Source organism: Eriocheir sinensis, chromosome 65, assembly GCF_024679095.1.
Source record: "Eriocheir sinensis breed Jianghai 21 chromosome 65, ASM2467909v1, whole genome shotgun sequence".
In the NCBI taxonomy this organism is placed as follows: Eukaryota; Metazoa; Arthropoda; class Malacostraca; order Decapoda; family Varunidae; genus Eriocheir; species Eriocheir sinensis.
The window spans coordinates 9,047,505-9,059,657 of NC_066573.1; the positions used below are offsets into that span (position 1 = coordinate 9,047,505).

At 42.9% G+C, this 12,153-nt stretch overlaps 1 protein-coding gene and 1 long non-coding RNA gene across 2 annotated transcripts; both read left to right on the forward strand.

Moving 5' to 3' along the window:
* The first annotated feature begins 1,908 nt into the window (after positions 1-1,908).
* Positions 1,909-10,398, forward strand: LOC126987600 (kxDL motif-containing protein CG10681-like). Its single transcript, XM_050844716.1, has 3 exons — positions 1,909-2,077; positions 5,314-5,513; positions 8,708-10,398. Exons 1-3 carry the CDS (start codon positions 1,935-1,937, stop codon positions 8,995-8,997), a joined length of 633 nt encoding a protein of 210 aa, XP_050700673.1. The 5' UTR covers positions 1,909-1,934; the 3' UTR covers positions 8,998-10,398.
* Positions 2,084-5,307, forward strand: LOC126987601 (uncharacterized). Its single transcript, XR_007741045.1, has 3 exons — positions 2,084-2,508; positions 2,721-2,936; positions 3,009-5,307. It is a non-coding gene; the product is annotated as an uncharacterized LOC126987601 (long non-coding RNA).
* Positions 10,399-12,153: the final 1,755 nt, after the last annotated feature.

The window sequence follows — 12,153 nt, forward strand, 5'->3', positions numbered from 1 at the left end:
CTCTGAAAGGCATCTCATCACTAACACGCCGGTGGGCCTCCTCTATAACTCTGAGCTGATATGCCGATCAGTATAAGGCGGCATTATGATAACAAGTTACGTGATAATTGTCTTTACTCTCAGCATCCGCCGTTAAGATACAAAAACGTAAGTAAAATACACATCACAAATCTAAAGACGAAGGTTCAAGATGCAGACACCCTCATCAAACAAGCAAATAAAAGCCATTAATGGGACTGGGACGGAGAGAGGACCCGAGATTAAAAGCCTGGAGCGTGTCATAACCAAACACACAAGGAAGAGGAAGTACTAACATTATCACGTTATCCTGGCTTTATGAGTCTCCACCTCGCTTTGTGTACACGATCATCGAAGCAGTGATGTGAGAAAGACCTGCTCCGCCCAAGACTCCACTCAGGCCGGGACACTCCTCTGCAATGCACCACCTAGGGTCTACTTCTTGTGGATCCGGGGCTGTCACCAATGAACTCAAGGCTAGGGTATGCTAAACGTGTCGGGCTGCAATTACGACTATTTTTCAAGGCCACAGAGAAGATTGACCTGGTTTTCTTAGGTGATTTTCCCGTCCATGGAGCAGAAGTCGGATAAATTTATGATTATAGTTAAACCAAATTATCGAGTACGTTTTGGCGTTGGCTCCCGCGGGTCCAGTTCTCCCCTCTGCTCTGCCACACAGTCCCAACACGTATTTTTTACTCCCATATGTTACCTATAGCTTACATATGAGAGGAAGAGATAGGTGTTGGGAGTGTGTGGCAGAGCAGAGGGGAGGAAAAGGCCCGGGGAGACTATGCCAGACCGGACATTTGGAAGACTTTAGGATCGCAAAACAGTCCAAGACAACCCCAGCAACTCTTCCGAGGGTCTTATCAAACAGGCTAGGTCTCTTTATTACTACTACTACTTCTATTACTACTTCTGCTAACATTACTACTACTTATATTAATAATCCTACTTTATTACTACCGTTTCTACTACCCTTATTACTTCCGCTACTTTTATTACTACTACTACTTCTGTTAATACATTCATAATTACTTATATTACTAATTTTACTTTTATTAATGCTACTACTTGTATTAGCTTTATTACTACTTTTGTTCTCGTTACGTACCACTAGAGAGAGAGAGAGAGAGAGAGAGAGAGGCAAATCAAATTGTCTCATTGTTTAGAAAAGTAAAATAATCCAACTTCACCATCAACATCACCAGACCACAAGTGACATTTCTACTTGCGTTCAGAAAATCATAAATAAATCATCATCATCATCATCGAGGCGTGGTACATCTATTTAAAAAGGCTCTCGTAGAAGTCGTGGGAGTCTTCATTGGTGGTTTCATGACCCTGGCGGTAATTTTGCAAGGCTTCCGCGCTGTGAACGGGAAAAACACTCATGACAACCTAACGTAATTCCTCTCTGGCCTTAAAAACCGCCCCACCAAGAGCCCCAAACGTTTGATAATAGAAGTGTTATGCTCAAGGAAAGGAAAATACGCAAACACCAGACAACTGAGCGCATCTTAACCTTGAAGGCGCTGGTGAGTGCGTGCATGTCTGTCACGAGATTGTCTGCGTCGCACCTTCACATTGAGGGTGCATATAATGATAATAATAATAATAATGATAATAATAATAATAATAGTTTTATTTCGCCCAGCGGCATATATCAAAGCAAGACAAGTAAGCGAACGAAATCGAGCGGTTTCACTTATAATAATAGGCTTTCATGGGTCGGACATAGCTCGCGGGCCGGAGTTTTTTTTTTTTTTGAGCGCCTAAAGGCTTTTTTGAGAGGCCTCTTGGACGACCCCAGCCGGCAATGCCCCAGCCCGTTCCTGCTGAAGCTGTCCTGCTGACTCTCGTACTCAGGAGCGGGTCGTCGTACATCTGGCAACCCTGCAGTCAGCTGAGCCATGGCCGCCTCCTCGCCCGACAGTGAGCTCGGCTCCATCGAGTGCTTCCAGAACTACACGGCCCCGGAGGTGTTCGTGCAGGGCCTGGCAGGGCAGATACACCAGCAGGACGTGGAGGCCATCATCAGGGCGCAGAAGCAGATGTGAGGCCGGGCGGGGGCGGGGGTCGGGGGCTTGTGTGGGCGTGTGGTGTTTGGAGCTGTTTTCTTGTTTGTTTTTCTTGTTTAATTTGTTTTTCTTGTTTTGTTTTGTCTTTCTTCATGTTTGGGGTGTATGTAAGGGATGGGGGTGTGGACAAGCGGTGTTTTGAGTTTTCTTGTTTGTTTTTCTTATTTTATTTGTTTTCTAGTTTTCTTTTGTTTTTTTCTTCTTGTTTTTGTTTTCTTGTTTGGGGTGTGTGTAAGGGTGGGCGTGTGGACAAGTGGTGTTTTTGCTTTCTTGTTTTCTTGATTGTTTTCTTGTTATGGAAGGGGTTAAAAGTGTGGAGAAGTGGTGTTTTGAGGTGTTTTCTTGTTTTCTTTATTGTTTTCTTGTTATGGAAGGGGTTGTAAGGGTGGAGAAGTGGTGTTTTGAGGTGTTTTCTTGTTTTCTTTATTGTTTTCTTGTTATGGAAGGGGTTGTAAGGGTGGAGAAGTGTTTTGAGGTGTTTTCTTGTTTTCTTTATTGTTTTCTTGTTATGGAAGGGGTTGTAAGGGTGGGGAAGTGGTGTTTTGAGGTGTTTTCTTGTTTTTTTATTGTTTTTTTGTTATGGAAGGGGTTGTAAGGGTGGAGAAGTGGTGTTTTGAGGTGTTTTCTTGTTTTCTTGATTGTTTTCTTGTTATGGAAGGGGTTGTAAGGGTGTAGAAGTGGTGTTTTGAGGTGTTTTCTTGTTTTCTTGATTGTTTTCTTGTTATGGAAGGGGTTGTAAGGGTGTAGAAGTGGTGTTTTGAGGTGTTTTCTTGTTTTCTTTATTGTTTTCTTGTTATGGAAGGGGTTGTAAGGGTGGAGAAGTGGTGTTTTGAGGTGTTTTCTTGTTTTCTTTATTGTTTTCTTGTTATGGAAGGGGTTGTAAGGGTGTAGAAGTGGTGTTTTGAGGTGTTTTCTTGTTTTCTTGATTGTTTTCTTGTTTTGGAAAGGGTTAAAAGGGTGGAGAAGTATTTTTTTGAGGTGTTTTCTTTATTGGTTTTCTTGTGTGTTTGAGGTATTTCCTTGTTTTATTTTTTTCCTGTTTTATTGGTTGTATTGTTATTGTGAGGGAGTTTCTTGTTCCATTTTTACCGAGACCCAGTGTTTTGATCTGTGTTATTTGCCGTTCATTCTCTGGGCCATTGTTAGGGGCTGTTTATGGTCTGTTTGTGTGTTCTTACTTAATAATCGTGGTCATGCAGGGTTCAGGCAGTTTCTTGTCTCACTTTTTTTTTTTACAGTAGAGGAAACAGTTCAAGGAAAAAATAAAAGAAACAATAATAAAAAAAAAAAAGCCTGTTACTCACTGCTCCTAGAAAACAGTCAAGAGGAGTGGCCGAAGGATAGGTCAGTTTCAGGAGGAGAGGTGTCCTGATACCCTCCTCGGGATTGCTTTGCACTGACACACCAGACAAAATAACTGAGAAGGAAGGTCGTGACTGAAAACTATTGACCTATCACCACTAAAATGATAACCTATTGCAGCTTAATTAGGCATTCATATCTCAGAGGAATTTGTGACAGAAATGGTTACCAGAAAGATAATTAGCATTTTTTTATTTTTACAACTAAGGAGACGGCTCAAGGGCAACAAAAAGAGTGTAGAAAAGAAAGCCCACTACTCACCGCTCCCACAAAAGTAAAAAGAAAAGAGTAGCCAAAAGAGAGGTCAATTTTGGGTGGAGAGGTGTCTTGATACACTCTTCTTGAAAGAGGTCAAGTCATAAGTAGGAGGAAATGCAGACGAAGGAAGGCTGTTCCAGAGTTTACCAATGTGAGGGATGAAAGAGTGAAGATGCTGGTTAACTCTTGCATAAGGGGCTTGGACAGTAAAGGGATGAGGTAGAGTGGACAGTCGAGTGCAGCGGGGCCACAGGATGATAGTGTTAACCAGTGGAGTGAGTTGGGTTTTGTTCTGGAGTAGTACCAGAAATAGATGTTCAAAAACACTTTAAAATTAGGTATAGTTAGACTTTGTTGTGTGACGTGTCAAAATCAGTCACTATTATCCATTCACTTAACCCGGTAGCAGCGACGGGCCAAATTTGTGCCATGATATAAACCCCAAAAAATAGATGACACATAATCTGATGACAAATGCTTTGATATATATTATGAAATGGCTTGTGTGAGGGGTGATTTTTTCTCATTTTTCTCGCTTGGTGGGACCATTAAGAAACATGATCCCTGCTGCTACCGGGTTAAGCTGGATCCCCCACGCCAGCGGTTTTATTCCTAACTTGGCTGGTTAGGACACTGTTGGATGGTGGGCGTGGTGGCTGACCCCATCACACAACAAACTCAGGAAGGTTAAAAACAACAACAAATACTGCTACTATTCCTTTACTCAACTCATCTCTTACACAAGATAGGCAAATTTTGTGTACAGAATTTCGTTAAGCAGTAACTGTATGGTTATAACACCGTTTTCAAAATAATTATGGTAAAAAATAAAGTAATTGCTATAAGTTAGTTAGTAATATTTATTCTTCCTTGTCTCCACTTATTTTACACTGTTTAAAATCCAAAAGTACCTTCAGACTCAGTAGGATTTTATGTACAAGAACAAACTTTTCATTCTATAACTGGGTCCATAATTCCTGCAAATATTGATAAGTAAAAAGTGGCATCATTTTACATTTTTGGAAGTCTGGACAGTGAAGCAGCACCAGTAACATGGAAAACAGTCAATGTTGTGCTGATATTGCTGAAGTGTCAAATTACCGTTCAAGTATGTAGTTTTAAGTCTGTTGCAGGAAAATGTCTGTGCCCACCTTGATAGGCTCCCAGCATGGGTTCATTAATTTTAAAAGTCATGGCAGACAGCACCAGGTGAACAAATTAAATTACTTCCATATTCATAGACATATCAGTCTCCCATCACGACTATTTTCTAAGGCCACAGAGAATAGTAACCGGGTTTTCATGGGTAATGTTCCCCTTCAAGATGTAGAGGCTGTTTAAAACTATCGCCAGGCTCACAAAACATTACTTGTAAATCCCAGCAACTTCTACGAGAGGCTTTTCAAACAAGCGAACTGAGGTGCCGTTACGTTTAAAAATACAGGCCTTAGACCATTTGCCAGAACAGGATGGAATACAGTAACATCGGAGAGAGGTGGAAGATGTTAGAAAATACCTGTGTTCTGCAGTGGACTAGTAATTGATAGTATGATAGTATGATTGTATTAATGCCTTTCTCATCCCCAATCAGGCTGCAGCGGTTTGAGAAGACCAATGAGATGCTAAGTAACTGCAACTCCCTGTCGGCCACACGCTTTGCCCTCGCCCAGAAGGAGTTCAAAAAGCACACGGCTCTCCTCGTCGACATGAAGAAGGACCTCGACAACATCTTCAAGCGCATCAGAACCATAAAGACCAAGCTGTCCAACCAGTACCCAGCAGCCTTCGCAGGTGTGTATGTATGTGTGTGTGTGTGTGTGTGTGTGTCTGTTCTTACCTGTTCACATTTCTACAGGATTGAATAATTATTAATCTGTAGTGTTCTATATGTTTTAACTCTTTTTAATCTTCTTTTTCTTTAACGTTCCCCTATGGGGTTGGACGGGCTATGGGTCCCTCCCACTCATTTCGATCTGGTTTGGCAAAATTCTCTGCTCCCTAAACTACCCTTCTACAGATTTTATTCTTCTCTACGTCCATCTCCAATTTCCTTTCAGGCTGATGTATTTTTGCTATAGCAGACAGCCACAGTTCTACACTTAATCTTATAAACATTGGTGATCCACTGGGCTTTATTCTGTCACCCACTGTCATCACTGACGTTTCTGAACTGAAGTCCTCTCCACTCAATTGCCGATAACTCTACATTGCATTACTCAACATTCATTCATTCATTCATTCATCTTTGACATCTGCCCCTAGGAGCTCCCACCAGGGAGTTTTCATCTCTCTCTATCCAGACACTCCCTCCTTGCCTGCAGGGTATACTTACGGTACGCACCACGTGAAGGTGAGGATGGGGTCGGCTACCCTCCCAGTCAGAGGGTAGCTGTATTACTCAACATCCTTAAACAAAATGCCATCTCAGCAGAAATAACAGAACTCAAGGCTGGATGTCCCGGAGCACTTAACCTCTGATCTGCGGTTACTTCTGAATGGGTCCCCTGCCTACTTCGTATAGCTATCCAGATATCTAATTCCTATTCCTTGATATACCGTGTCCACTCTTTCTACAATGAACACTCTTGGTCTGTCCATAACTCAAAATCTTGACTAGAAACTTCATGTCTCATCTATTGCTAAATCAGTTTCCTCAGGGTTAGGAGTCATCATCATTTCCAGCAATTCTTTACCTCCTCCCAGATGCTAACCATATGCAAAGGCTTTGTCTGCCCCTGTAGGGAGTATGCATCTCGTGTGTGTGTGTGTGTGTGTGTGTGCTCCACCCTCACAGCTCTCTTGGATGGAGTAGAATAGTTCCCCACCTCTTCCTGACTGTCGTTTATCTCATACTCTGCTGCAGTGTTGCATCTCTTTCTGTCTTCCAATACTGTTTTCTACTGAGTGCTTTTGTGGCTTTGCTAACTGCATGCCTCCACCCCTCCGATGACCACACTGAACATGTCTCTGGCTCAATGCTTCTGTCACTCACTTCTGTGCTGTCTCAAGACTTAACCTGTATCTTTATTTTGTCTCACATTTTTATAACTCCTCCTGTCCTCTGTTTGTGGGAGTAGCAGTGTGGGGAAAGTTTGCCACCTGCACAGACCTCTAGTGCAAAGATACACAAACAACTTAATTGTATGTCTGCTAATGTCACTAATTAGGGTCTATTAAATTTGCATAATAATGTCTTGACTATAGTTGGCTACTTTGGTGCATAGTAGCTTTATCAATCAAGGCTGTCAATCAGTCTTGTTTTTCTCCACGGCCACCTGGCAGCTGCCGTGTGTCAACACTGTTGTGCTTGGTGTCATTGTGATGCAGTGGTTAGCATGCCTAGCTATGAATCTGTGGACCTGGGTCCAAATCCCTGCCTGGGCAGTCTTGATGCAGCTTGCCCAGCTGTTCATCCTCCATTTAGAGCTGGTCGATAAATGTTTACCCGAGGAAACTTGGGGAAAATAAACTGTGGCAACCCGAATATCACACTGGCCGTGTCCCAAGGTGATGGATGGGTTCTTCCCACCACAGGCTCAAGGGCCAGTGCAACATAAAGCACTGAGGCCACGCACAGCTATGGCATACGCCCACAAATTTGCCTTTACCTTTACCGTTAACGCTGGGCGGCACATCCTCCACGCTTTCACCGAGTTGTGCCGAGTTTGAGGCAGTGTCCCGGGCTGTGGTCCAAGGCTGGGGGTTTACCAGTGCATCGTCTTGAATCAAAGGCCCAGCATGCAAGCCTCACCGCCGGGCATGAGCTGGAGCTGTGAGTGCTGGAGCTTCCCAGCACCCAGTAGTCTTGCCTTGAGCCTTGTAACTCACCCTCTCCTCCCCTGCAAGTTTACCCTCCCAATTATTTCAGGTAAATGGCTTACTTGAGTTGTTTCATTTATTGATTTATTCTTTTATTATGTAGTTTGCTATGCTTTTAGTACTGTATTGTGTTGACATGGCTAGGTGTAGGCTGTGTGTATTTTAGTTTGCCCAAAAGGGGGATCTCTCACCTTCCACCCTTTAAACCACGAGTTTCTATGGAACTGTATTGCCCAAATTCCTCTTCACTAAATCTCCACACAACCACAGTGTGTCACAAAACACACAAAAAAATAATCCGGGCCAGGAAAAGGTTTCGCTGGCGCTGGGGATTGAACCCGTGACCAGCCAGATGGGAAAGCCACTCCTTAACCAGTCGGCCAAATAGGGACCCCCCCTCGCTGAGTGAGTTACGGGAGGCTAACCCATCAGGTGGGTCCAGGCACTATATGACTTCCTTTCCCCATCTAGATTAATTTCTGTGTGTTTGTCACTGAAACTTCCCATTTTCTATGAAGTCTTTGAAGAGCATGGGCCATCCATCATCCTGATACCCAGGCAGGGACACAACAGAACACAGGAGAGGATGCACACCACATTACCACCACTTGTATTGCCTGAATTCCCCTTCACTATACTTTAACATGACCTCTGCGTGGCACGAAACACACAAGAAATTAATCCAGACAAGGAAAGGGTTTCACCGGCTCTGGGGATCGAATCCATGACCAGCGAGATGGGAAAACCACTCCTTAACCAGTCAGCCAAAGAGGTACCCCACTCACTGAATGACTGTTTATATATATAAACAGCCTCGAATGTTTCAGTCAGAGAACCAAAGGGATGCCATAAAGCCTTAAAGGTGACCAAGGGTTGGCTTGTTGCACACCATGTGTGATCATGCTGACAGATCTAAGGAGAATGTTAAGGCTAGTTGCTTTTCTTAGAAGCTGTATTTTATTACTCTTGATTTTGCTGTTAATGCAAAGCAGTGCATGCAGAATGGCCCCTTGCTCCTCATGGTAGAATGGCAGTACTGCACAGTGTTATGTTGTGTGTGGTGTTGTTCATGCAAGTGGTGATAGTTAGGTTATGCTGTTCCAAATTCATATAAATAAGATTTGCATAACAAACTGACTGAACCTTCCCCACCCTGGTATTTGCAGTGGCACAAGAGGAGGCATACAAAGAGGAGGATGAGGAGGAAGAGGAGAGGCCGCCCCCTAGCCAGAATCAGTCTTTGTCAAGCATGCAGGAAGACAGCGCAAAGCGTGCCTCAGTGTCTGGTGAGAGCGGCCATTCAAGCAACAAGTCTGAGCGAATGGAGGAGATGGAACAGTCAAGTGATGGGAGCCGGCCAGACACGGAGCGGCGAATGAAGAAAACTGCCAGCAGTTCCTCAGACAGCAGCAGCAGTGGCGCCAAGCTCTCCAGCTCATCCTCCTTCGACAACTGAATTAGGCTCTGATGGGGGGAGGGAGGGTATGGGTGGAGGGGAGGGAGGGGTGTCCTACTACTACTGGTTGAGGGGAGAGCGGTGATATCATCTAGTTTTGTACCTGGAGTGATCAAGGTTGTTTGATTGTTTGTGTTAGTAGCTGGTAAGTTACCCTTTTTGCTGCAATATATTGACTTGTCAGGTATGTACATATTTCCTCAGGTTTTGTTGAACGTTGAGTATTAATTGTTTAGTTTTCTGATAGTATATTTGTCACTCATGAATGACGATTGGCCAGGAAAGCTTTTTGGCAACTTCAGTCTACCCATGCACTAATCACTGGCATTTGTATAGCAGGAGGGGAATCACAGGCAAGTTCATCAGCCTTCACAATAGGTCCCCCTTACTCTTCTTCTTGTCTTGCATCTGTGATAAAACATTTTAACATTATAATGCTGTTTCAAAAAAAGGGTCATTAATGGATAGGTGTGAGATGCAAAATGAAGCTGTTACTCTGCGTGATTTCCCTAAGAGTGTACTTATGACAAGGATATGTGGCTGTGGATTATCAGTTCATAATATAAAAAAAATCATTCTACTGACAAATGACATAGATATTTGGGACGAGGACATTTGACAAGCCCCAATCAGTTAACTCTCAGTAGTATAATTTCTACATACAATGATAATGTCAGTTTCTGTCTTGTAATTTTTAAGTTTGCCATGTTTTTAGTGACCACCCAGTCTAGTAAAAGCTCTTTCTGCTCACAAGTTGAAGGTGAAAAGAGGGTGTCATAGCCAGAGTTCGGGATTAGCACTTCTAGTTCATAAATGCTTCACAATCTCTTATGTATTGAAAAGGCCTTGTCAGTATATCATCTGTGTGTCATTCCATTCATATTGTTGTTTGTGATTCTTTGTGAGTAATTTTTGAAGTAAGAGGAAGTTTTCTTACAAACTCATGAGGTTTTTCAAACAGTTTTTACATACACACATCTCAGGCAGCTTTGAAGATTAACCCGGTAGCTGCAGGGGTCATGTTTCTTAGGTTAGGTTAGGTTAGGTTAGGTTAAAGGCCCCTCTAAGTAAAATAATGAGAAAGAATCATCACTCACGCAAACCATTTCATAATATATATCAACACATGTGTGATCAGTTTATGCATCATCTATTTTGTGGAGTTTATACCATGGCAGAAATTTGGCCCATCGCTGGTACACGGTAAAGCCACAAATTTGGCCCGTCGCTGCTACCGGGTTAAGAATGATAATGGTTCCCACACAGCACACAGTCATAGTAATAATGTAAATACTTATTTTTTCTCTTAGATTTCAACTGTAGCTCAATCCTAAACGGGAGGGTGCCTGTCACTTAATTTTTGTACCTGATACAGTAATAAATACCTAACAGTATAGTAAATGTTGTGTTTCTCTTAGTTAGGATAGGAAAAGTGTCTACACATGACCAAAATCATAGAGTAGTGGTCCCTGATGTTCTTACACTCAACCTTTCCCAAAATCTTGAAGCCCACGAGACCCCCTGATAGATTTAATCATTTTTATACTCTAATTTTTACCCACACTCGACATGTGCCAAAAGACACTCTGATGCTCCCTCTCAACACTCGCCAGCAGAAGCATGTTCCACCAACGGAATAAAAACAAAGAAAGTGATCTCAGTGACAACCTATAAAGATCACTCCCACACTGCTTCAAGCAAGGGTTTGTGACCATCAAGCCAATCCTCCTCAACCCCCCAGGGGGTGATGACCCACTGGTTGGGAACCCCTGGCATAGAGTAATAAATGTACAGCAGTGTTTCCAATATTGGGTCAGTCTGATCCTCTGCCTTGCCCACAGGAAACTCAGCCACAGAGAATGCATTCTCAGTGGAAATTCCAAGTCCCCAGATAAATGGGAAGGGCTGCATCAAGAAGGGCATTTGGTGCAAAGCCTTTGCAAGGCCTTTGGCGCGCGCGTGTGTGTGTGTGTGTGTAATTTCATCACTGCCTGATAACGAGTTGGACTCGCTTTCGCCAGCAGGTACCCTCCCGACGTGAGCAAGTGCTCGTTATCGTCGACCTCTGGGTACTGCCAGGACCTCACACACCACACACCCCATCCCCCTTGCTCAAGGGGGGACAGTAACCAATCCTAGTCAACGGAAAGAATCCGGCTTGAGTGGGGCTCGAACCGCCCCCTGTTTGGCCGTGAAGCCTTACAGCGCAGCGCTCTACCGATTGAGCTAACGGAGCGGCGTGTGTGTGTGTGTGTGTGTGTTTCATTGAATGTGTCCTGCCTGTTTTATTACTAACTCATTTCGTTGATAGTGAAATATATCAGTTGGCTGTCTTAATATTGAGTTTTAGTACCTTAGTACGAAATTCCCCTCCATTTCCTATTATCTAATATATTATATAATATATTATATATAATATATATATATATATATATATATATATATATATATATATATATATATATATATATATATATATATATTTCTTAGATAATAGGAAAGGGAGGGGAATTTCGTGCTTGATCATTTGCTTAGTTTTTCGTCGAGGTAAATGATGAATCGAAGCTCACCTGTTTTATGCCTTTGTTTCTTTTTTTCTTTTTTGGGGTTGATGGACCATTTCACTGCTGACTGATAAAAAATAAAACACGGAGGAATGATAAAACTCTGACACCGCGGTGTTGGATAATTGCGGACTAACGTTGAGTCTTTATATATAACTGCAGCTGGCCAGTGAACCTCGCGTGCTGGGAGCATGTCAATGTGATTAGCTGTAGCATTTAGTACAAACATACTGCAACATGAGTATAAACGTCTGGTAGCTTGATAAGCAAGACCTTTTAAATGACTGATCGAAAATTGTTAGACATGAAAACGTGGAGTGCATGCATTAAAAACACTTAACAAGCAGCAACGAACGTGTCATTTACTAAAGCCCACGCCAGGCAAGCCACCTCGTGTAGGTAGTTCGTAACACCAAGTATAACAGCGAGGGTGTTCTGTTGTGATCTAGCGTATCCAAAATCGGTAAGAAGCTATTTCAATTTTCCTCTCCCTGATACTCACTTCTCGGACATGCAAGACTACGCTACGTGGAGATCTTCCCGAAACAAGATCACTAAACGGATCAAAGGTTTTTAAATATTCATGGGAAGG

Bases quoted from the DNA above. Each gene is read 5' to 3' on its own strand.
- LOC126987600 (XM_050844716.1), top strand. From the start codon at position 1,935: ATGGCCGCCTCCTCGCCCGACAGTGAGCTCGGCTCCATCGAGTGCTTC. The intron at 2,078-5,313 runs GTGAGGCCGGGC...ATCCCCAATCAG, and splicing joins ATCAGGGCGCAGAAGCAGAT to GCTGCAGCGGTTTGAGAAGA. The intron at 5,514-8,707 runs GTGTGTATGTAT...TGGTATTTGCAG, and splicing joins GTACCCAGCAGCCTTCGCAG to TGGCACAAGAGGAGGCATAC.